The 21,028-nt window shown below is 42.6% G+C and overlaps 1 protein-coding gene across 2 annotated transcripts in view; it reads left to right on the top strand.

Annotated features, from left to right (window-relative positions):
• Window positions 1-21,028, top strand: part of RAB31 (RAB31, member RAS oncogene family) — a 75,061-nt gene that overhangs the window by 22,103 nt on the left and 31,930 nt on the right. For both annotated transcript variants that reach the window (XM_037379937.1, XM_037379938.1), the window contains exons 2-3: window positions 7,151-7,230; window positions 8,805-8,886. In XM_037379937.1, coding sequence (XP_037235834.1) covers window positions 7,151-7,230; window positions 8,805-8,886 — 162 coding nt within the window. The remainder of the gene's footprint in view (window positions 1-7,150; window positions 7,231-8,804; window positions 8,887-21,028) is intronic.

Consider the following 21,028-nt stretch of genomic DNA (forward strand, 5'->3'; position numbering starts at 1 on the left):
GACGAAGGATGTGTTTAAGGCTAGCAAAAAGTTTACTGGGTAGAGTAATTCTTGGATTAAAATACTGCCCTTGGAAACTGTGATCAGGAGTCTGTTGTGCATAACTCTTCCTAGTATGTTTGTACAGTTGATAAAAATCCAAAGCCAGTTTCAGGTGCTCTTCAAGATGCCTCCCACAGCCTTCCAGAGCAGCTGTAACTGGATTAGTAAGACATGGAAAGTATTGCAATACTGCCTGCATCTGATCGTCTGAGTAATGATTAAAATGTTAATGGCAGGCATAGAGGACTAAAGCAGGCTGCAAATTGCAAAGCTTTATTTTGTTGTTCAACTCATTGCTTTTTTACCTCCATTGGAATTTAAGACAGCTGTAATCCTGTACTCAGCCTTACCATACCACGTGCCTTTGGGTTAAGGACTGGCATCTCTGAAAGCATGAAGATGCAGGTTGGATATCTCAGCGCGGCATGCCAGACCTTGCCTGAGGAGTGACATTCCTCGCAGATACCAGGCTTGACCAGAGCTGAACATACATTTCCGCGAAAGCCCAGCGATACTTTACAGTGCAGGCCTAGCGATTTGTTTGATGACAGCTGATAAAATGCTAACCATCTAGCAGCACTGTGATGTGATTACGCTGCTATGAATTTTCAAATTCCATCAGAGTCCTGCTGAGGATAATGGGAATGGGCCAGGGGGATTCAACTGTAAATCAAAACCTAAAGCATGGCCAATTCTGACAGTGGAAAGAATGGCTATTTTAATGTGCAGAAACTGAACTGCCAAGTCAAAACCAGCTGCACTTTACAGAGCTACTAGAATGAAAGGTCTCTTTGCATTTGCATTTTTTGTAAGACTCATTGATTACTTTTTTCCCCTAAAGTTTAAAGCGTGTCTTTCTACCTCAGATTTGCCTGGCCAGTCGCAGAGATTGAGTGCCTTTTTTTTTTTTTTTTTTTTTTTTTGCATTTAAAATATCAAATGCATTGATGATCAAGGACAGTTTTCTCCTTTTTGGCAACTTCATACCAATTAAAATGTTTGCATCTGTACATCTTAATTGCTCCAACAACAAAAGTTCTGCACTGAGTAAGGCAAGGACCTCTCCTTCCTCTCTGCTGTAGCACTGGCAAGAGTCAGATCGGTGTAACAAAGGGGAGAATTTAGCTTGGAAATCTTCAGCATAAACTGGCTCTTCTGTTATTTTTCCATTACTAATGAACCAGCCAAGAAGTCTGTCCGGTGGCATGAATAGGTGACAGGGAGCCAGGAATTGTTGCTTCTCCTAATATCAGGAGCAGCCAGCTTCCTCTCTGAGTAGATCCTCTTCCAGGAGAGTGGGACAGCTTTTTGACTGTACCCTTGTTCTGTATGTTTGATTGAGGCTTCCCCCCCATCTCTGAAAGATGGCACAAGGCAGCATTATCTCACTGGAAGGTGCACCGAGAAGATCATTAGTGAGCCCAGTTTGACCATGGTTGTTTCTGGTGCATGCACTTCTTGCACCTCTGGAGCTAACCTGTCTTGGAAAAGCTTCAAAGCAGCTTGGCTGGTAGGCTCCAGTATTGCCTTCTGTATGGAATCTGGGTTCTCATCGGTGTGAGCAGCTTTGTGACTCCAGCTGCGTGCCTGATGAAGAAGCTGCTCCACAAGAGGCTGCCACCAGGGGGTTATGCTAAATCAACCCTGTCTGCGTGGGTTGCAAACTTTTTTTTTTTTTTTTTCTCTCCTGAGTAGGGATTCTCAGAGGAAGGGCTGGGCTGCCAAAGGCTCATGCTGCAGTTAGGGTGGTCGGCAGGCTGGCTTTGGGGGAGCCCCAGCACAACCAGGCTCTGAGGGGCAGATGCATTCCCACTGTGTGAGGTGCAGCAGAGTCCTGCTGTGTTCGGTGGAAACCACATGAGCCATGGGATCAGTTTCTTTTTTATGGGAAAGGATAAAGACTTGTCACTTTCAAAGGTTTCTCATATTATTGTTGACATAACATCTGCTTTACCTGCTTTTCTTGAACACTGGGTATTAATACCCTCCAGGTTGCTAGGGCACGATCGTTCTTCTGACATGTAAGACTCAGTCAATGAATCTTGGTTACTATGAGAAATGCTTAGGGCGACAGACGTTTTTGATTTGTAAAAATTTATACAAATTGAAATACCATGGATGTAATCCTGGCTTTGCTGAAGCTGATGGGAAAATTTCCAGCCTTCCAAAGGAGCCTTTTGTTGGATCCCTGTTTTACGGAGATCAGCTCTGTGTTACTTCTCAATGCAGATTTTTGTGGCACCAGTCTCCAGGATATCTCAACCTTCTTTTGAAGCTGAAGCGGGAAGTTAGTCATGAGATCTGTGGTAGTTACAAGCCAGATGTTCACTTTTGGGTTTTTTTTTTCCTTTTCTTACTTTGCGAGTGGGAGGACAGAAGGTAGTTTCTTCAGTATGTTCATTTTTAGCATGACATTTCCTTGTGTGAAGTGCCGTCTAGTATTTTTTTTTTATTTGTGTTTCCAGAATCCTAGAGTCATAAAAGGATTTTTGCGTGGTTTATTTAATTTTACATATATTTTAAAAGTCCTATGTGTCAACATAGCACAGAAAGATTCTGTGTAGTCAAGAATAAAAAAGCTCTTGCAGCAGTGTGCATAATTATAGGGCTGCTGTTTAGTCATCAGTCACGATATGTGTGGATTTTTTTGTAAACTGAACATTTACTCCATTTCAGATGTAAAAAGAATTTACATGAAGACTTCAGTTTGCTCAGCACAATAGGTCTTGACCCATCTGAATCTATTAAAAGCTGTTATGATATCAAGGCTAAAGACTAACATCCTTATCAGGGATGTGTTTACAGGGTAGTGCAGTTCCCTTCAATCTGGAAAAGCGCTTGGAGGACTGGGCCCTCTGGTTATGCAAAGATATAAATGAGACATCCAGATTTAAATTAAAGAACTAGGTTTTTCTGCATTAGTTTTTTTCTGCCGGGATAAATAGAGCTGGAACAATGGACAGAGGAATATACCAAATGCCTATTTGTAATGGGGAAATGGTTTTCTTTTTTACTATATTGCTGATAGTGAAGTTCTGCTTTTTTTTTTTTTTAATCTTCTTCTATGTTGCTACAAATCAGCCAGAAGAAATCAGCAGCTCAGTTGTTTTTTGCCTGAAAACGAGTTGCCAGCACCCTGTAATTCTGCTGGCTTGAAACACAGTCTCATCTCCTTTACAGTAATGTGAGCTGAGAAGAGCCAAGTGGGGTGGTTCTCTGCGAGCAGGAGTGTGGGTGGAAGCACTGTTTTTTGTGCCGTGCTGCTCTCTTTCTGGTGCTCTTAAAATCCTCATGCCTAAACCTGTGGGTAAGGGATTTTAGAAGAATAGAGAATGTCTTTTCAGGGTTAAAGGGTAAAAGTCGGAAAGAAGTCATGCTTGCACGGTTCCTTGTATTTATCAGAAGCATCTGATAGGGTTTCAGATTTCCATATCCATTTTGCTGACCAGTGAGAGATTCTGAAGTGGTAACTACTTCTTCTGGTACTCTAATAGTGGTTCACTTACTGTAGGTTACAGTTCTACTCCTTTCCTTCCTCCCCACCCCGCACCTTTTGCTTATCTCAGTATAATGCAGTTTATAACTGGTATTTTGTAAGTGTGCGACAAGGCTTATGAAGAAGAAAGGAGAAAAGCAAAATGCATTTGGTCCCATGAGTGACTCATCAAATGTATCATGAACATCTTGATTCAGAACAATTATTTTACATTCATTCCTTTCCTGCCACTCCTCTCATGGAGTGGTGTGTGCTTGATTGTGATGAGTCAATTAGTATAGAGCTGAAACCCTTGCATTTTCTATGGATAAGGATTTTTCTGAAGAATTGCAGGGTCTGTTCCTTAAAGTGCGACATTAACTCCTGAGGACACATTCTCAGTTGGTGAAACTTGTCCAATCCACTTAGCTCAATACCACTGTCACCTTTTACATAAGCCAAAATATAATTTGTTTGTATATGTTTGATGTTTTACTCCATGTTGGCGTACATATAACAAAAAAGAAAAACAGATTAGAGGAGGTAAAAAGCTGGCAAAAGGCAGAACTTTGAAAACTGAAAACCTAAGTCATCTGCATGCCAGAATGTTACCCGGGCGTGTGGCATGGTAAGCCTGTTATAATCCTTTGAACAAAAAAGGAACAAATGATTATCCCTATCAGATGTTAGAAAAATGTATGTTTATAGAGGAAGACCATATAGTAAAGGGCAAAGCAGATGGTAGCAGGAAAGCTCTGTACAGCCTTAGCAAGGAAGTTTCAATTCATTGCTGAGAAGTGAATGCCTTTTCTACTTACTTGAAGCAACCCCACTTTCCTTGACTTCTGCCAGATTGACCTGAAAGATAGTTCCCTATTGTCAGTAAAAGGTAAGATCTGAGTAGAAATCTTCTACTGCTAATAAGTTTTCAAGTTGTATGTATAACATTTACATACCATGATTTGCTTTGCTTTCAGGCAAGGGAACATCTTGTTTGATGGGTGCGAGTACAGTAATATGGATTGAAAACTAAGTATTTTAAATCCTGCGATGGAATGATAATCACTGCCTTAAGTAGGAAGCTTTTTTTCTTTTTTACTTCCTTCCCCTCTGTGTTCTAATTATACTCCAGTAGCTGGCCATTTGTATCCTCCAGGCAACAAAACAGAAGCTGGGAGTGCTTGTTTCAACTGAACCCCTTGGTGCAATAAATTGCCCAGCTCCTGGAAAGCACTGGCCACTGGCTACGACAGTAGCCATCTTAAGGACAGATTCATTTGTGGTCCAGGTCCATTGGTTTCACTGAAGTTACACCAAGGGTATATTTAGCCCTGCTGGTAGTCCAAGGAACCCCAGGAACGAAGTGTAAGAATGTGTTAAGCTTCTTGAAGGCTATTGATGTGCCTGGCATATGCTTAAGTTTAACAGTGCTCATTGCGAGAGATGCAAGAGCAATAGAAACTTTTTTTAAAGTTCCTTTAATGTTACCGTGAAACATTAGTAAGGGCCACAAACTGAAAGATGAAGAGACAGGAGCTTCCAGGAAATGAGCTAAGCTTTAATCCCTGCTTGTGGATGTCACGTCCCTGCCAGAGACCAGGCTCCTCTTGCTCCGGAGCTATAATTGCAGTTGCCCTTCTGAGTGAGCTGTCAAGGGAGCTGAAGGAAGCAGATGGAACTGAAGCATCATCGGGTCATGGGAGTCAATGTCTAGTTTCGAACACTGTGGCAGAAACTCTGTCCTCACAAGTAGGAAATATAACTGCTTGCACCCAGTGGGTGATAGTTCTGGTTTCTCCACAAGGTTTGAAATCTGGAATTAGATCCTCAGTTTCAGCACAGAGGACTCCGCTTTGTTGAGTTTTCGGGGTTTTTTTGTGGTTTTGTTTGTTTGTTTGGGTTTTTTTAATGTGTTCTGCCTTCTGGTCTAGTGATTATACAAAGATGTCAGCTGGAATTGAAAATGAAGGCAAAATTTGGGAATAGCAACAGGATGTGTTGCTGCTATTGATCAAAGGCTGTGGGGCTGGTTTTAAGCACTGCTACTCTCTTTGATCTTTTTTTTCTATTGATTGAACACAGTAGATAAACAAACGTCTGTGTACCGGGAGCATCTATTATGGCTTTTAAGCTAAGGACAGCTTTGAATTAAATATGAGAGTTTAAATTATGGTTTTCTAATAAGTGCTGTCTATAAAGGCTTTGCTTGCTGTGGCGTTATAGTTTGTTCCATTTGAGCCTGGTGAAAGGAAATCTAAATGCAGGCTTTCTTTTTCTTTCCTATTCAAAAAGAAGATAAAATATTGTAAAATTGATTACAGGACTTTTTTTTTAATATATAAAATATGTAGTTATGTGTGGGCAAAGGCTGCTTTTTTTTTTTTTTTAATGTGTAGTTATGTGTGTGGTGCTCTCAACAAACTGTATTGTCATGTCTTGGCAGTTTTCAAGAAGTTTGTGTAAATTATTCAAGTGTCTTAAAATGTGGATACGAATGGAACTACCAGGTGCAATCTGGTAGTTCTGCAATCACTTCCAATGAAATTAATAGAAAACTTTCCATTGACTTTTTAATGAGTTAGATTGGACCCTGGGCTGTCATTGTTAACATCTTGGAAAGGTCAGGATCGATTTCCTGGCATCCTTTTTGTCTCCAAGGAGGCTCTTAACAGTTCCGTGGGAGACAGAGCAATACTGCTATTCCTCCTCCTTGATAATTCTCTGTATAATTTAAGCTGTTCTACCTACCATCCAAGGCTTCGTGGAATAACAGAGACAAATCAAAAAATGTTGCATTTTGGAAAACTTGTTGCTATCTTAAATGCCTAAAATTGTATTCTGCATATGTTAAGCTTTCCCCTGCCTACCCCCACCCCCCATTTATTCTGAATTTTGTTCCAGTACTGTACTGCTGTGATTTTTGCTTACTGGTTGGGGGGTTAAAAAAAAGGCTATTCCTGCAAATGGAAACAGCCCGCCACATTGCAGCGTAGAGAGCAAGTTGTGTTGCATTTAAAGTAATGCTGTTTTACCGCAGTCAAGTAACACAACCTGCACAGTGATAGCTGCACATCTCTGGAGATCCAAATCTGTGGATTCCTGCCTTTTCAAAACCACCTGCAACCTCTGCAAAGTTTCCACCAGGAGGCTTGTTTGTCTTGCCATGAAAAGGTTCCACCAAATTGGTGCTTGAAGCGTACTGAAAGGTTGGTGTTAGTAATCTGTTTTGGAAGCACACTTGGGCTGCCCTTGCAGCAGGCTTGAGTGCACCTGTTTCTCTTGCTTTGCTGGGGAATGCGCCATGTGTTTGAAAGCACAGGATTTCCCTGTACGAGTTAAAGGCTGTGCTTGAAGTACTGCAGTCCTTGCAACAGGAATATAAAATCCACCCCAAAAGATCACGAGGCCTGGAGAGAAGGGAGTGTTGGGAGGAGTACCAGGGAGCTCCACTCACAGTGCTGACATTTGAAAAGGATAATCCACATGCTCACTTTTCTTTTGAAATGTTTAACCTGTCCCACTTGCCACTAGAGAGGATTTAATTTCACAAATTAATATTTGACTGTTTCTTCAGGTGAAGTATTGATGTCTAGGGTCTCCTGAAGTCACTGTCATGCTGTCCTTTATTTTCAGGATACTGGCGTTGGGAAATCGAGCATCGTGTGTCGGTTTGTCCAGGACCACTTTGACCACAATATTAGTCCTACTATTGGGTAAGTACCATGCATAATAGCTTTTTTCTTCTGTGTATTTTTTAACTCACTGCCCTGTGCTGAGCTCCTTTCTTTATTTTCAAGGCTCTGAGTACTGTATATCTTTTTTCCACCCCCACCCCCCTCCAGTTTATTAATTTCACTCAACTCTGTACTCTTCTTTAATGGCTTTCAAGCTCATGTTACCTGTTTAGAGAGCCTGGGGGCTGCCCCAAACCAGGTCTGCTCTGCTTTCCCTGATCTGGGAATACAGAGGGCCCTAAATTTACTACGTTGCAGCGTACTCTATTATGGAGAGACTGGCAGAGCCCTGCCATTCTCCTCCTGTGAATGGAGTCTCTTGAAATAGCCTGTTTTCTGGGGCTGTCCAGAACCATGCTGTATTGACTTGCGTTGTGCATGGCCATGACTTCCAGCTGTTCTGTTTAGTTTTTCTTCACCCATCTCACACCAAGAGATTCTTAGATGTCTTACTCGGCTGTTATCCTTTTCTTTTTGTCTTGTCAAGAACTTCCCACTTTAGCCTGTTTCGATCGTAGAATCTTAGGATTAAAATCACTTTAGTTCCTACTGGTCAAGTAAGTATCGAATCTGATCCTTGGAGCTTGAAGAACCGAAACCCCACAACCCAAGAGGCTGTGATCTGCACAGCAACCAGGGCACCCCATAGCTGAGTAATGGCAGGAGAACCATGCGGAGCCCTTGGCATACCTATGTTGTGTGTCCTGCCAGGCTGGGCTGGAACGTGGACAGTGTGTGTTCCCAGGTGTGGACATGCTTTCATCTAGGTTTAGGTGTCGCATTATCCTGCCTTTCTCAAAATAGGGACAATGCAATTTCAACCAAGTGTAATTAATTCGTACCTGTTCTTTAAAAACTGCCAAGCTTCCATGTGTCAGACCATCAGAAGGCTACTAGTCCTGTAGTTGATCTTAATTTCAAATTTTTTTTCTTTTAACATCTTAGAGACAAATCTGCCAAGTCCAGCAATACCTGGAAAATTTTGAGAATTCTTGTTCTCTTATGAGAGGAAGCTAATATGTAATGTTCACAATAGAGTGGGTTGGGTGGGAAGGGCTGATCTGGTTTGTGTGTTGAGAGCTGTTTTAAATCATCTGGGAAGGACTGGTATTGATGGCTCTCTGTTGTTCAGAGGGTTAGATGGTATCTTCAAAAACTCTGCCTTTTGAAGCATGAAGAAGCCTGAGCTGGAAGTTGCTTATTTGTTGCCTGGTATGATGCTGGCTGATGCCTTTCTCTCAGGTCCATATCACTGAGAAGATGGAACTAGCTAGCAGCAGAAGCTACGTGTGAGTGGCAGGAGCATTTGTGTTCCTGGGCCGGTGCAGAAATACCCTCTGAACCTCAGAGGCTTTTCCTTCCTTTTTAAATACATATATAGGTATCATATATTTTATCTAAGAAAAGAGAGACTTTCACTTCTATAGGCATTTTACCAGGGTTTTGGAGTTTCCCCACATGAAGTCTCACCCAGCAGAACCAGATAAAGTCTGTAGGTTGCATATTTGGAATGTCAGTCATGTTACATATTTCTGTGGCTTCCTTCTTTTCAGAGCGTCCTTCATGACTAAAACTGTGCCTTGTGGGAATGAGCTTCATAAATTTCTCATCTGGGACACAGCTGGTCAAGAGCGGGTGAGTATTCCTTTGCAGTATATCTTTGTTATACTGATCTCTTTTAATGTGTTGGCATATTTTGTCTAAATCTTTCATCTTCAGAAGACTTTGTAAGTATAAACCTACTGAATCTTTGCAAAGCTCTGCGAAGCAGGTGGTCATTAGTCACCAAGTATATAGATTCCTATTTCATAGATGGGGAAAATGCAGTCAGTCTGACCATACCACTTACCTGAAAAAACAGCCTGGTGTGAATTGTCAGCTACTTCCCTCCAGACAGCTTGGACAATGCCCAAGTGGTGTCCAGCCCCTCTCTGGTTTCATCAGGTTTATGTGTGGCAGCTTTCGTTGGTGCTGGCAGGGACTTGACTTCCAGCGCATAAGCTGGCAGATGGTCTGAGCTTAGGTGGTGTCCCCAGGGTTATCCCAATTTGGGACACTGAACATGCACATAGGTTGTGTCTGCCATTATTATTTTGGAAATTAGCACTGGCAATCTGAACCACTTAGGGGTTTTGTCTTGATTTTTCAAGTGTGTGATGTAAAGTGCTCAAATTAAGAAGTTTTTCCTTTGGTTCTCAAAAAAGCCATAGTGAAATTTGTGGGCATTAATTAATGTTGACTGTATGTGAGCCTGGTTAGCCATTTGTTTCTTTTAATAGTCTCAATGGCAGTAGTGTGCAGTAATGGGCTGTAGAACTGTAGACTGCTCTTTAATACGTGCCCACCTTTATCTTGAGAAGTTTGAAAGAAATAGAAAAAACCATGCACGTGTTTTAAAATATCTTCAAAGTTTCTTGTGAAATCGCGCCATTTCTGTTCATAGAAAAATGTAGCTATGCTCGTGTTAGGTTGAGGTAAAATAAGATGCTTATACAGGCTGTAATGTCAGTCCTGGTACAGCCCACTGTATTATCCATACCTTCTAAGTGAATTGCAGGCAATGAAAGTTTTTGCTGTTAAGTGCCGGAAATGCTCGTGTTTTTATTTACAATGCGCAGTATGATGTAAAGTGGCCCTGATGAAGTCTGTTGACTCTTAGTGACTCAGTGTGCTGTTTATGATGGGAAAATGGATCTTGAAAAACATGTTTGAAGTATAGCATAGTTCCTTCCCTTGAATCCTGTTTGTTCCATTTCTGCATGATATGCAGCTGATAACTGACTAATTATTGCAAGAGGTAGCAAAGGTTCCGTTTTCTTTCCCATGGTTTGAGTTTCCTTGCTTATTCTCTTTCACTTCCCTCTGCTGCCCTGCTCTGCTTTCTTTTTTTCTTTTAGCTCTTTAGCACACAAACCTCAGTATTAGTCTTGCAATGATGTGGGAAAAAAGATTTTCAAAGCTTTTTTCTGAGGTAGGTGAATATTAATAAAGTTCTATTAACTGAACTAAAAGATGTCTCATTTGAGGCAGGAAATCTGTGACTGAGCTCTGACTCTTGGACACAAAATCCATCCTTCCCATCTAGTCCTATATGTTTCCTCTCAATTTTTGTTTTAAGCTTGTCATTTTTCAAACATCTGCTTTCCTTTTTTTTTTTTTTTTTGTGTGTGTGTGTTCAACAGTGATGAGCAGTGACCGCCACAAACGTTGTTAAATTGCTCAGAATCTGTTACAGGTTTTCATGTGTAATCCTGAATTATAAGCTCTTTAGGCCAGGGACCATCTTTTTCTTCTGTGTTTACACAATGTATTCCCAGTCCTTCACTAGGACTCTAGGAAATGGGTGATACAGGAAACAAAGTTGATGGGCGTTGAGTGCTAGCTGCTGAGATGGACAAGTTTTCCAGGGTGAGGTCCATACTGTTCAGGTCATTCTCTGTCCTAGAACATACCCATTTTACAGCTAAACACATGATGCTTCTCAGTAGCTTGTTCACTTCAATTTGTAGCTGGGGTTTGTCTTGGGTTGCTCCTTCTGAACTGCTATTCAAGAACAAGTGTCTCCCCCTGTGTTGATTTCTTATCCTCTGAACAACTGTGGTGACCCAAAGATTCCAGCCTACCCCCAGCCTCTGGGCCCGTTGCTGTTTTTCGTAGTGTACTAATAAACGTCTTCCACATGATGTTTCTCCTTTGGGAGCTGTTGTCCGTCCTTTGTTCTTTGCAATTTTTGTGGAGGCTCTGTGTTCTACTGCTAAAGTTGGGCAGTTTCATCAATGCCCCTATTGTCTGTACTGCTGACAGCAGTGTTTAGGACTTCCTGCTCTTTCAATATTGCCTTCATTTGGCTTTGTTCTCCTAAGCGCCAGGCCAAGCATAGGACTTGCGTGTGCTAATTCCGGAGTCAGGGTGCTCTGTGCTTTCCCAACTGTGCCAGATGTTGCTCTGTCTACATCCTGATGTGGAGCCTTCACAGCAGAAGAGCCCTAGATGAAATTTAACTGCAGCCTCATGTATGCCATGGAAGTTAAGCTCAAACCTTAACCATGGTAGAGCAGGCAGGCAGGAAGAACAGCAGCAGCACTTCTGTGCTCCTCATTCATGGGTTTGTCCTTTTTCCTGAGTTTCTCTGGGCAACGAACTGGGAAACTGCCAGCTTGGAGAGCGTAGAGAAACCACTCTAAAATACCTTAGTTGCAAACCCTTATTTAAGCAATGCTCTTTGAGAACCAGTGTGCCTCCTGGCTGCCTTTAGTCAGCTGGGAGAAACTGGAAATACATGTGGCTGCTTCTGGAAAGGAGCTGTGTCCTGGGTGCTCAGAGAAGCCAGTTGGAAGCACTCAGCACCCCCTTGAGGTATTAAATCAGCTTTCAGCCAGCCAGCCACTTGTGATGTTGCAAGCCTTCTGAAATGCTGGTTGTTGTTGGGTTTAGTAGCTTGTAGGAACACCTCAGTTAGCTGAAGAACCTTAAAGTACAGACCAGCCAGTCGGAGGTTGGTCATGGAGATCAGATAACTTTTGATTCATACAGATAATAGATATAGTATTTCTTCTTTTGTGTCAGGAAACTCGGAATTGTAGGCAGAGTAGAGAAGGAACCAGAATTGCCATTTTGTGGAAAATAATAAGCAAGTGTCACTTCTGCAGAATGACGATAATACAGCAGAAAATGGAGATCAACAGTGTTTCTGTCATAGCCTTAGTGGGAGCAAATGCTCAGCGTGCTTCCTGGTGGAGACCCTGGAGAGGGGTGCATGGCTCTCCAGCAGGTCTCGCTGTGGAGAATTCACACGCGATTACAAACGGAGAGAGCTTCTTAAATTCTTTTATCTTGTTTTTCTTTTCCCTTTTTTGGGTAGGCAGAACTTTCAACTGGCAGCACTTTTAGCAAAATCCCACTGCTTTTCTGTGCCTAAGTACTGGTCTCTGTGGACCCAGCGGGTTTGTGTTGGTGTGTTATCAGACAAGCTCGCTTTATTCTGTTTCTCTGAGTCACTTTCCCTCCACCCCACTATTTTCCAAATGTCGCTTTTTTTCTCTGTCTCACTTTTTTCTCCCACCCATCAGCTTTAAATTGTTGCTGTGGGTTTCAGGACATGCAGGACAATTATGTTATTGTTAGCAAAGATTCCCTCCCCTAAGAAGAGTGTCTTCACAAGTTAGTTAATGATGTTTTTATTAGCATGTATTTTGGTTCATGGTGCCCTAAGTACCTTCTAATTACAATGCTTTGTCTGAATACCTTGGGTGGCTGCCAGCTTTCCATCTTGCCAGCTGAGAAATATTGTAGCAAATAGTTAGGGAGCTTGAGGGCCATATTTCTAGGGCAGGAAAATTTATCTGTGTCCTATTTAAATTTACTGTGTCAAACGCTGGGATTTTTAATTTTGTTTAATAGAAGGAGCCTCAATTACTTGAGCCCAATTTAAACCTTGACAGGAATTACCCTGAGTTGTGGGCTGCTTTTTTCTTTTTTAAACTGCTCAATTTCCAGGAAAAGACTGACTGATGAGATACCTACAGTGCTTTATAGCCCCCTCTTTTCTGAGTGATGGTAATTGCCCGGGTGATTCAGAGGCAGTGTCACGAGGTAGGGAGTGAAAACGCTTCATGAGAGGAGGAGGAGGACTTGTCCTTGCTGCGGTCTTGGCTGGGACATTTCCCCTAAGCTGAGCCACCTAGTTGCAAAGCTTATGGATGTTTCCTCTGAAACCAGACTATCCTGAGAGGCGCTAACACCAATGACTTGAATTACTTCTGCAGTGAAGGCATGGCCTGAATTTTGCTCCACAGTTTTATATAGGTGACTCTGGGGGTAGTCCACAGCTCAGTCGGTGTGGAGGTGGTTCCTTGCATGTGGTGTATGAACCTCCCTGCAGTGAGATACTGCTTGCATGCTGCAGAGGTCAACAGGTGATTTGGTAGTATGTGTGTTTGTGAAAGCACAAGTGGCATTGGAGCTAGTAAGTGAATGTTAGTTAAACTATTTTTAGAGTGAGCATCAAGCATAGTAAATCATTTAAGAGATGCATGTGGATGTGTTTTTCTTAAGCTTCAACAAACCTGTAGCATGTGTATCTTGACCGAGACATGGTTTAGGTGTAGTGTCTTTTGCATCCTTTGTTTAATGACTGTAAACTTCAGAAGGGCTAAGCACAGGTTACTTCTGTGATATTGCAAAAGTTTGTTCTCTGCTTATTCAAAGTTTCTTCAAAAAATTATCCTAAAGCATTGGAATTTTTCCCGGTTCACTTCAAGAATTCATACATATTTGGGAAAAATGCTCATTTTTTTTATATCTACCTATCTATCTTCTTCAATTTAACTAGCAAAAAATACATGTAGTTTGGAGGCAGACAGATCTTTCCTGATTTATTCAGCTTGCAAATCCCGAGAACTGGAATCTTAGCCTTCAATCATATAGGGAAAACTACTCAAGGTTCTAGAATGTTGAACAGTATTTGATAGTGGCTTTCATGCATAACATTTTCGCATTTGCTCTTTGCCAGCTGAGAATTCCAGGAATTTTGTATCCCTGCTTGTGCGAGAAGCTTATGTGTCAGGGTAATCTGTTTCGTGCTTCTGGTTTTTGCCTTTGCTTCTCTTCACACCCTGATTTTCTTTGTTGGCAGCTGCTGCCTCAAAAGTGACAGGAATGGGGCATGTAAATGCCCTGACTTGTGCAAGTAGCGTCTCCCAAGCTGTGGAATAGGTGCTGTTCATGGTGCATGGGCTGCTTCAGTGAGCTCATGCAACACAGACGCAGTGATGGCAACCTCTGGCTCTCAGAGGTTGCCACTCACTTACCCTATGGGTGCTTACCTGATCCACAGAAGCAGTTAAGGCAGCTCTCCTTAAACAGGCTGATAGTGACAAATTTCTGGCACTGGTCTACTATGCTTTTCACCACAAGGACCTCAGTGGTTTTAGTTGTAGAAGTGGGGACCAAAGCATGAGAAGGAATGAGCTTTACTTGGGTTTGGGGACAGGACCGAAGTGATTTGTGGGGTTGGCGTGGCAGGAGGGGCCAAGGACAGGAGAAGCAGGACACCCAAAATCACCTGTAGAGGGGCTGGGAATGGACAGCTGAGCAAGGGGACCGAGGTATATGAGTGTCTTAGTCTAGAAAGGTGAGTGTGTGTGTAATAGGAAGGGGAGGGAAGTTGCAGAGCTGTGTCACTGCCTGCACGCGTGAGTGGCTAGCAGACAGCCAACAGCTGTGGCTGTCTTTATCATTAATGGCACCCAGATAAAGAAAGGGTAAGGGTCTCTGACCTTGAGAGGAGCCAAGCCATTTCGTCCTGGCCACTCAGAGGCAATGTGTGTAGTCAGAAGCAGCTTGTCAAGAATAGGAATAAAATCTAGTCAAATGATTACAGCTGTCAGGAAACAAATCTTGTGCTGCTGTGCATCTGCAGGTGCTTGGAGAGGTACCATATGGAAAAGTCTTAGCTGAATTTGACCCCTGATTGGAGAAGGCGTGGAACGCTTGCTGAACGCTGGTCTGATTCTGCTTACTCTGTGCATCCTTACCTTTTCTAGCCATGCTTGTAGGCAGAATTATAATCCTTTTGCAGGAAGAACGAGTGATGTTCTTTACAGTCTAGAATGGTAAAAGCAGTGCGATAGAGTTAGGGGTGGGGGTGTTGGGTTTTGGTGGTTGTTTTTTTTTTTCTTTGGTTTATTTTTCCTCTTGGCAGTGGAGTTCGGAAGAGACAGCCATGCCGTGGCAGTAAGCCAATGCTGGGGTGTAGCACTACAGGATGGTGCAAAGAGCTGCTGACATGAATTAGTGTTCCCTGGTGTGCCTGGCAAATTGAATGAATCCAGACTGTCTTCAGCAGCATTTGTCAGCTTCTAGATAAATAGGCAGGAGTGGTAGTTTTTTAATTTCTGTATTTATTTGGCCTGTTTTGCTTCCTAAGCCAGCATTACGTAAGGCACGGTGAAGAGACTTCTGCTACTACAGCTCAGGTGTGATTTACGTTGTGTTCCCTTGAATTTGTTTTTCTCCTCTAAGTATTGTGGTATGGCTGCTCTGTAGGGTGTTCTTCTTCCTCATTCTGTGCTGTTAGTACAGAGGAAATGCAAAAAGCATTACCTACGACCAGATATGCCCCTTCACGATGAGGTGCAGAGGAAATGGAAAGCAAAGTACTGCAGAGCTTTTAAATAGGTGGTATATTCCTTAATGGCTTGTTGGTTCCATTTTTCTGCCCTTCGCAAGGGCAAAGCTTCTGTTGACTTCAGTGTAATGGCCAGATGAGGGGTTGCAGAATCCCCAAATACTCTTGGAATCAACGAGAGCACCTCTGGTTATGCTGAGCTTGCATTTGCACCCCTTGAGACTGAATTGTCCTCTGTGCTGCAGGGCTGTACAGCTGTAAAGGTTGGGGAGCTTCTCATTGTATCCTGAGAAAAAGGGGACCTGCTTTCAGGGGAAATTTCATAATACTCATGTGGCCTCACTTCTTCCTTAGTGGCAGAGATAGTGAACCGCAAGTGCAAAGTGGACATGTCGGTAGAGGAGCGCTAGTATGAAGGCACTCTGAACCTGGTTAGCATTGCACCAGTACTTTCGCAACTGTGGAGGTATGTAGCACGCTGTGTGGCGAGCTCTAAGGAGGAGAGTCTTAAAAGCCTGCGTGAAGCTACACAAGTAATTGATTTTGGTTTTTGGAATGTCTTTGTTAAAATCAGTTCTTTATATATGTTTTGGATGGCCCCTTTAGCCTGGCTGTAGCCGTTGAATTGGAAGATGTACCCCTACAATTTAACTATCGCATCGCGTGGTTTAGTGACCTCAGCCTCAGAAGCTGTTACCAACTCCTACAAAAGCAGAACAGGCCTAGTAAGTGATGAGGTGGGTCAGTATTTGCAAATAGACAAACCTCTTGTGGAGACTGAATGAGAGACACGTGACTTCTAAATTTCCACTGCAAGTGAGCAGCTAATGATAGTTTACTCAAGATGGGAGGTATTCCCAGGGCCTAGAAGGACACTGTGGGGATGAAATTCAGTAGTGTAAGTAGAAGTCCCTGTACCTTTTTGACTCCCAACAAAAATGTATGCTGTAAAGTTGTAAGTGATGTTTTTTGGAAACAGGGGAGGAAAGCCACCTGTGAATGAGTGTATTGGTTAAAGGATGATCATGCATGTATGATGCGGCCATGAGAAATGTGTTACACATTAGGGGAAGTACAGTTAAGGCTGTTTTATGTCTAGAGTCCTGCATACAAACGTGGTCACCAGCAGTCAGGAAGGATGAACTGAAGCTGGACCAGGCACAGAGAAACATGATTAGACTCTGCTTTCTCCCCGCTACCTTCAGACTGGAAGAGCATGGTTTAGCTGACCCGAAAAGTTTAGACTGCAAGACTATTCTATATTCCTATCTCAGCTAAAGGCAAGCACTGATGCTTGAATTTTAGTAAGTCAAGGTGCAAGTAAATTACAAGTAATTTAGGAATTCAGAATTTTATTAATTGTTAAAATAATATTTTCGTGGAAGTATCATGGAAAAAAAATTATTTTAGGCTGAACCTTGATCAACTTTCAAAATGGGTTAGGAATGTGGTTATTTGTGATGGTGGGAGCTGATAGATGACTGTTTTGGGTCTGTTTCCCTGTTAGCCCAAGGTGATGTGAGCTGCTGCTCTCTGCAGGTAAGGGTGACATCTGCCAGAGCGCTGTTCTTAGCTGTGAGTTACGGAGGGGCTGACTCCCCAGAGAGTTGCGGTTGTGACCTGGGTTCCCATGTGGCAGAGCCAGGGGTGGCTGCCCAAGCATTTTTGTTAGCCCTTCTTGAGAAGCAGAGCTGTTCTCATGCCAAGTCTGTCACTGCTCCTGGTTCTCCTAATTTTCATGGGAATTACTGGATACGGAAATACTGAGCTATAAAATCAAGGTTATAGACAATGTTATTTATAATACAGAAGGTAGTCCTGTGAGATTTAATTTTATGAGCTGATTTTTTTTTGTGTCTCGCTTGTTTTGGGCATTTGTCCCACATTTGGTCCTTGGCAGATGAAAAATGTGCACACTGGTATTTTGTATCCCTTTTAATTAATTTTGTGTGACTCTCTTTTTCCAGGTAATTAGGCCAGAAAAAGGCTCAAGAGGGCTTTGGTTTTCGGCAGTGATTTAAAAGGGAAAAGAAAACCCTATCAAATAAACATTATTATTTGCATAGTATTTTTACTAGTGTGTTTGTGATATTGGAAAATCTATGCTTGTAAACCACATTCATTAAGAGTTTATTATTAGATCATTAAAATTACTCAGTTACAGTTTTTCAACCCTTCTTGATTCATTCAGTGTTGCAAAGAGTCTTTTGCTGTTTTCTTGTGGACAGCAGTAATTTCTTATGTCTGAGACATAATGTATTGTATTTGTTTATTAGACCGTACAAAAGAATGACAAAAGAGATTTCATTTTGGTTTTATTTGCTATTCTGTACTATGATAACTGATAATAGTTGTTACTAGTGTACTTTCAGTTGTTAGTAAACAATTTCAAAGTATTTTTTTCCTTACAGACTGTAGGAAATGTGTTGACACATTGTAATCCCATTTTTCTCACTTTGTCCAATGTAAAATATGAAATCTTGAGCGTCAGATTTATCCAAATAGGAATATAAACTTATGTGCCAGATGAAAGCTATGACTTGATATAAAAAAAACCCCAAATCCTGAAGCTACATGCCCAAATGTGGGTAGAATGTTTTTTCTTCTTAAAAGCCCTTATAGGTAAAATATTACTATAGAACCATGAAAGAGGAAATAACTGTCCTGTCAGCTGAGCAAGTAAATAGATTTTCAGTAGAGCAGAGAGGTCGTACGTGTGTGTTAACAACAGCTACTGAACCTGAGCGCCTTTCAAAGGCAGTTGCCTTTCTGAGCCTAGCTGGCCCTCCTTCTTTCCAAGCTTGTGAGGAACTGGAGTATTTAAGTAGATTTTGTCTTGAATTACAGAGGAACTGCATTCCTCCTGCATGCTACATGTCTGGTCTCTGCTTTTTATGTTTCTTGACACAACAAGCAGGTCAAACATAGTTTGTTGTTTGGCGTTTCTGTTACTGAAATGCAACATGCTGTTGAAGTGATTAATTAATCTCAAAAAATATTTCAAAAGAAGTTTTATTTGTTTCTGCATGTTACCTGCACTGATCTTAAAATGATTTTTGCTTCCATTATAGGAAAACAAAAAAGCAAAACTGCCAGTGGCAGTAGACTGTACCAGCAGAGGTGTGCACAGAGTAGTTCTGCAAGTGCAGAGCTATTGGAGTGTGGTCTAAACTGAGGTGGATATGGCTTCTAGTGGTCCTTTTTCTCAGCCATGCTTTCCCACCCCCTCCTTTTGGCTGAGCCTGGGGCTTATCTGATGCACAACAAGCTGGTTTGGGAATCCAGCTAAAAATTAATTCTACTGAAAACAATGGTAGTTTGTGTCCTGGTTCCATTTTGCAGCTGGTTCTACTTGTCCAGAACCAGTGACAGGTCTGCTTTTCTGTTTGTTTGGGTGGTGTGTTTTGTTTTGGTTTAGTTTTGGGTTTTGTTTTGTTTTGGGTTTTTTAGAGTTGTTATTGACATTGGTTTTACTTTCTGGCCCTAACACTGGCAATATTCTTCAACGAAACCAATATTATGGAAAGTGTTCCTGACACCTGGTCAAAATAAAAGGGAGAGAAATTCCCAAGATGATAGACACATTCTCAGTGTGCTTTCTGGGATGGTATTGAAGGAATGTGAAGCATGTTAGTTTAACTGCATGACTCCTGTGAAGTGCAGTTACTGTTATCTGAGAACTCTTTGTAAATTCATGAATACCATGTAATCTAGATTAAAACCAAGTCAGCATGTGTGTAGAGTATGTCCTTATTTTTCCGGGAGTTTATAGACCGGGAGGAGTATGCCTACAGCATCAAAGGTCAGATATACCCTCTACACTTAAGGTCCCTGATTTTCAGGCTGCTTTAATGCCACACATGTGTTGATGAGCAGGTCTTGGAAATTCTTGAAGTTTGCACAAGATAACTTCTTGTCACAGGTACTCGGTGAGCTACCTACAAAAGATGCCCAAAAGTCTCTACAAAAGACTTGCTGTATGTGAATAGAGAAGGGTTTGTGGGGGATACGATGATGTGTGTCTGCCTCGGCTGCGATGCTCGTGAAGTGGTTGAGTGTAATGAGAACAAAAGGACAGCAAAGTTGCTACCCTGGACTTCAGGAGAGCAAACTTTAAACCATTCAGGGAGCTATTTAGCAGAGTACCCTGGGAATCTATTTTTGAGGGCTTAGGAGTCCACAAGTGCTGGTCAGTCTTTAAGATCCGCCTTTTAGAAGCACAGAAACAAGCAATTCCGCTGTGTCATAAGTCAAGCAAGCAGGGCAGAAGACCAGTCTGGCTGGCTGAAGAGGGAGCTCCTCATGGAGCTCAAGGGGAAAAAGGAACTGTGTGATCTCTGGGAGTGAGGTCGGGCTTCGCAGGGAGAGTACAGAGCTGTGGTTTGTATATGCAGGGAGAAGACACAAAAGGCCAAAGCTCGGTTAGAGTCGAATCTGGCCAGCGTTGTTTCAGATAACAAGAAGGGCTTTTTAAAGTATGTCAGTAGCAAGAGGAGGTCAAACGAAAACATCGGACTGATACTTGTTGAAGACTGTCATCTGACTAATAGGGATGAAGAAGAAGCGGAAGCAAAAATGCATTGAATGCCTCAGTCTTTAATAATGCTGATAGACTTTGGGCTGCCCAGTCCTCTGAGTCTGAGGACCACGAGTGTGGGAACAGTGACTTTGCATTTCTGGACACTGAAACTGCAAGGGACCAGCTGTGTCAGCTGAATGTTCACAAGCCCATGGGGCCTGATGGGATTCATCCCAGGGTTCTGAAGGAGTTAGAGGATGCTGTGGCAGGATCCTTTTCAATCCCTCTACCAAAGGTCTTGGGAGTCTGGGGAGATCCCTGCTGACTGGAAGCTAGCCGATGTTAATTCAGTTTACAAAAAAGGTGTGAGGGAAGACCCAGGGAACTTACAGACCTGTTAGTCTAATCTCAGTTCCTGGAAAAAAATTGTGGGGATTATACTGGGTACTGTTGAAAGGCATTTAAAGAATAATACAATCATCAGGCATGGTCAACATGGGTTCATGAAGGGAAAGTATTGTTTGATATTCTTCTATGATAAGGTCACCCACCTGGTGGATGAAGGGAAGGCAGTGGATGTAGTTTTTCTGGGCTTTAGTAAGGCTTTTGACACAGCCCCTCACAGCATCCTTCTGGACAAGTTGTCCATCTGTGGGATGAGCGGGTTCACAGTGCGCTGGGCGAAGAACGAGCTGAACAGCAGGGATCAAAGGGCTGTAGTGAATGGGGCTGCACAGGGCTGGTGACCGGTCGGCAGCCGTGTTCCTCGGGGTTCAGTTCTAGGGCCGGTTCTGGTCCATACATTTATCGACGGTACGGATGCCGAAGTTGAATGCACCATTAGCAAGTTTGCTGATGGTACTAAACTGGGAGGTGCTGTTGATGTCTTGAGAGGCAAGATGCCTTGCAGAGGGATCTGGATAGATTGGAGCATTGGCTGTGATTAATGGGATGAAATTTGACAAGTCTAAATGCTGGATTCTGCACCTAGGATGGAGCAGTGCTGGGCACAGGTATGAATTGGGAGAGGAGCGGCTGGAGAGCAGCCCCGCAGAAAGGGCTCTGGGGGTGCTGGTCGGCACCAGGCTGCTGTGAGTCACAGGGTGCCCGGGCAGCCCAGGGGGCAAACT

This window comes from Falco rusticolus, chromosome 3, assembly GCF_015220075.1.
Source record: "Falco rusticolus isolate bFalRus1 chromosome 3, bFalRus1.pri, whole genome shotgun sequence".
Lineage (NCBI taxonomy): Eukaryota > Metazoa > Chordata > Aves > Falconiformes > Falconidae > Falco > Falco rusticolus.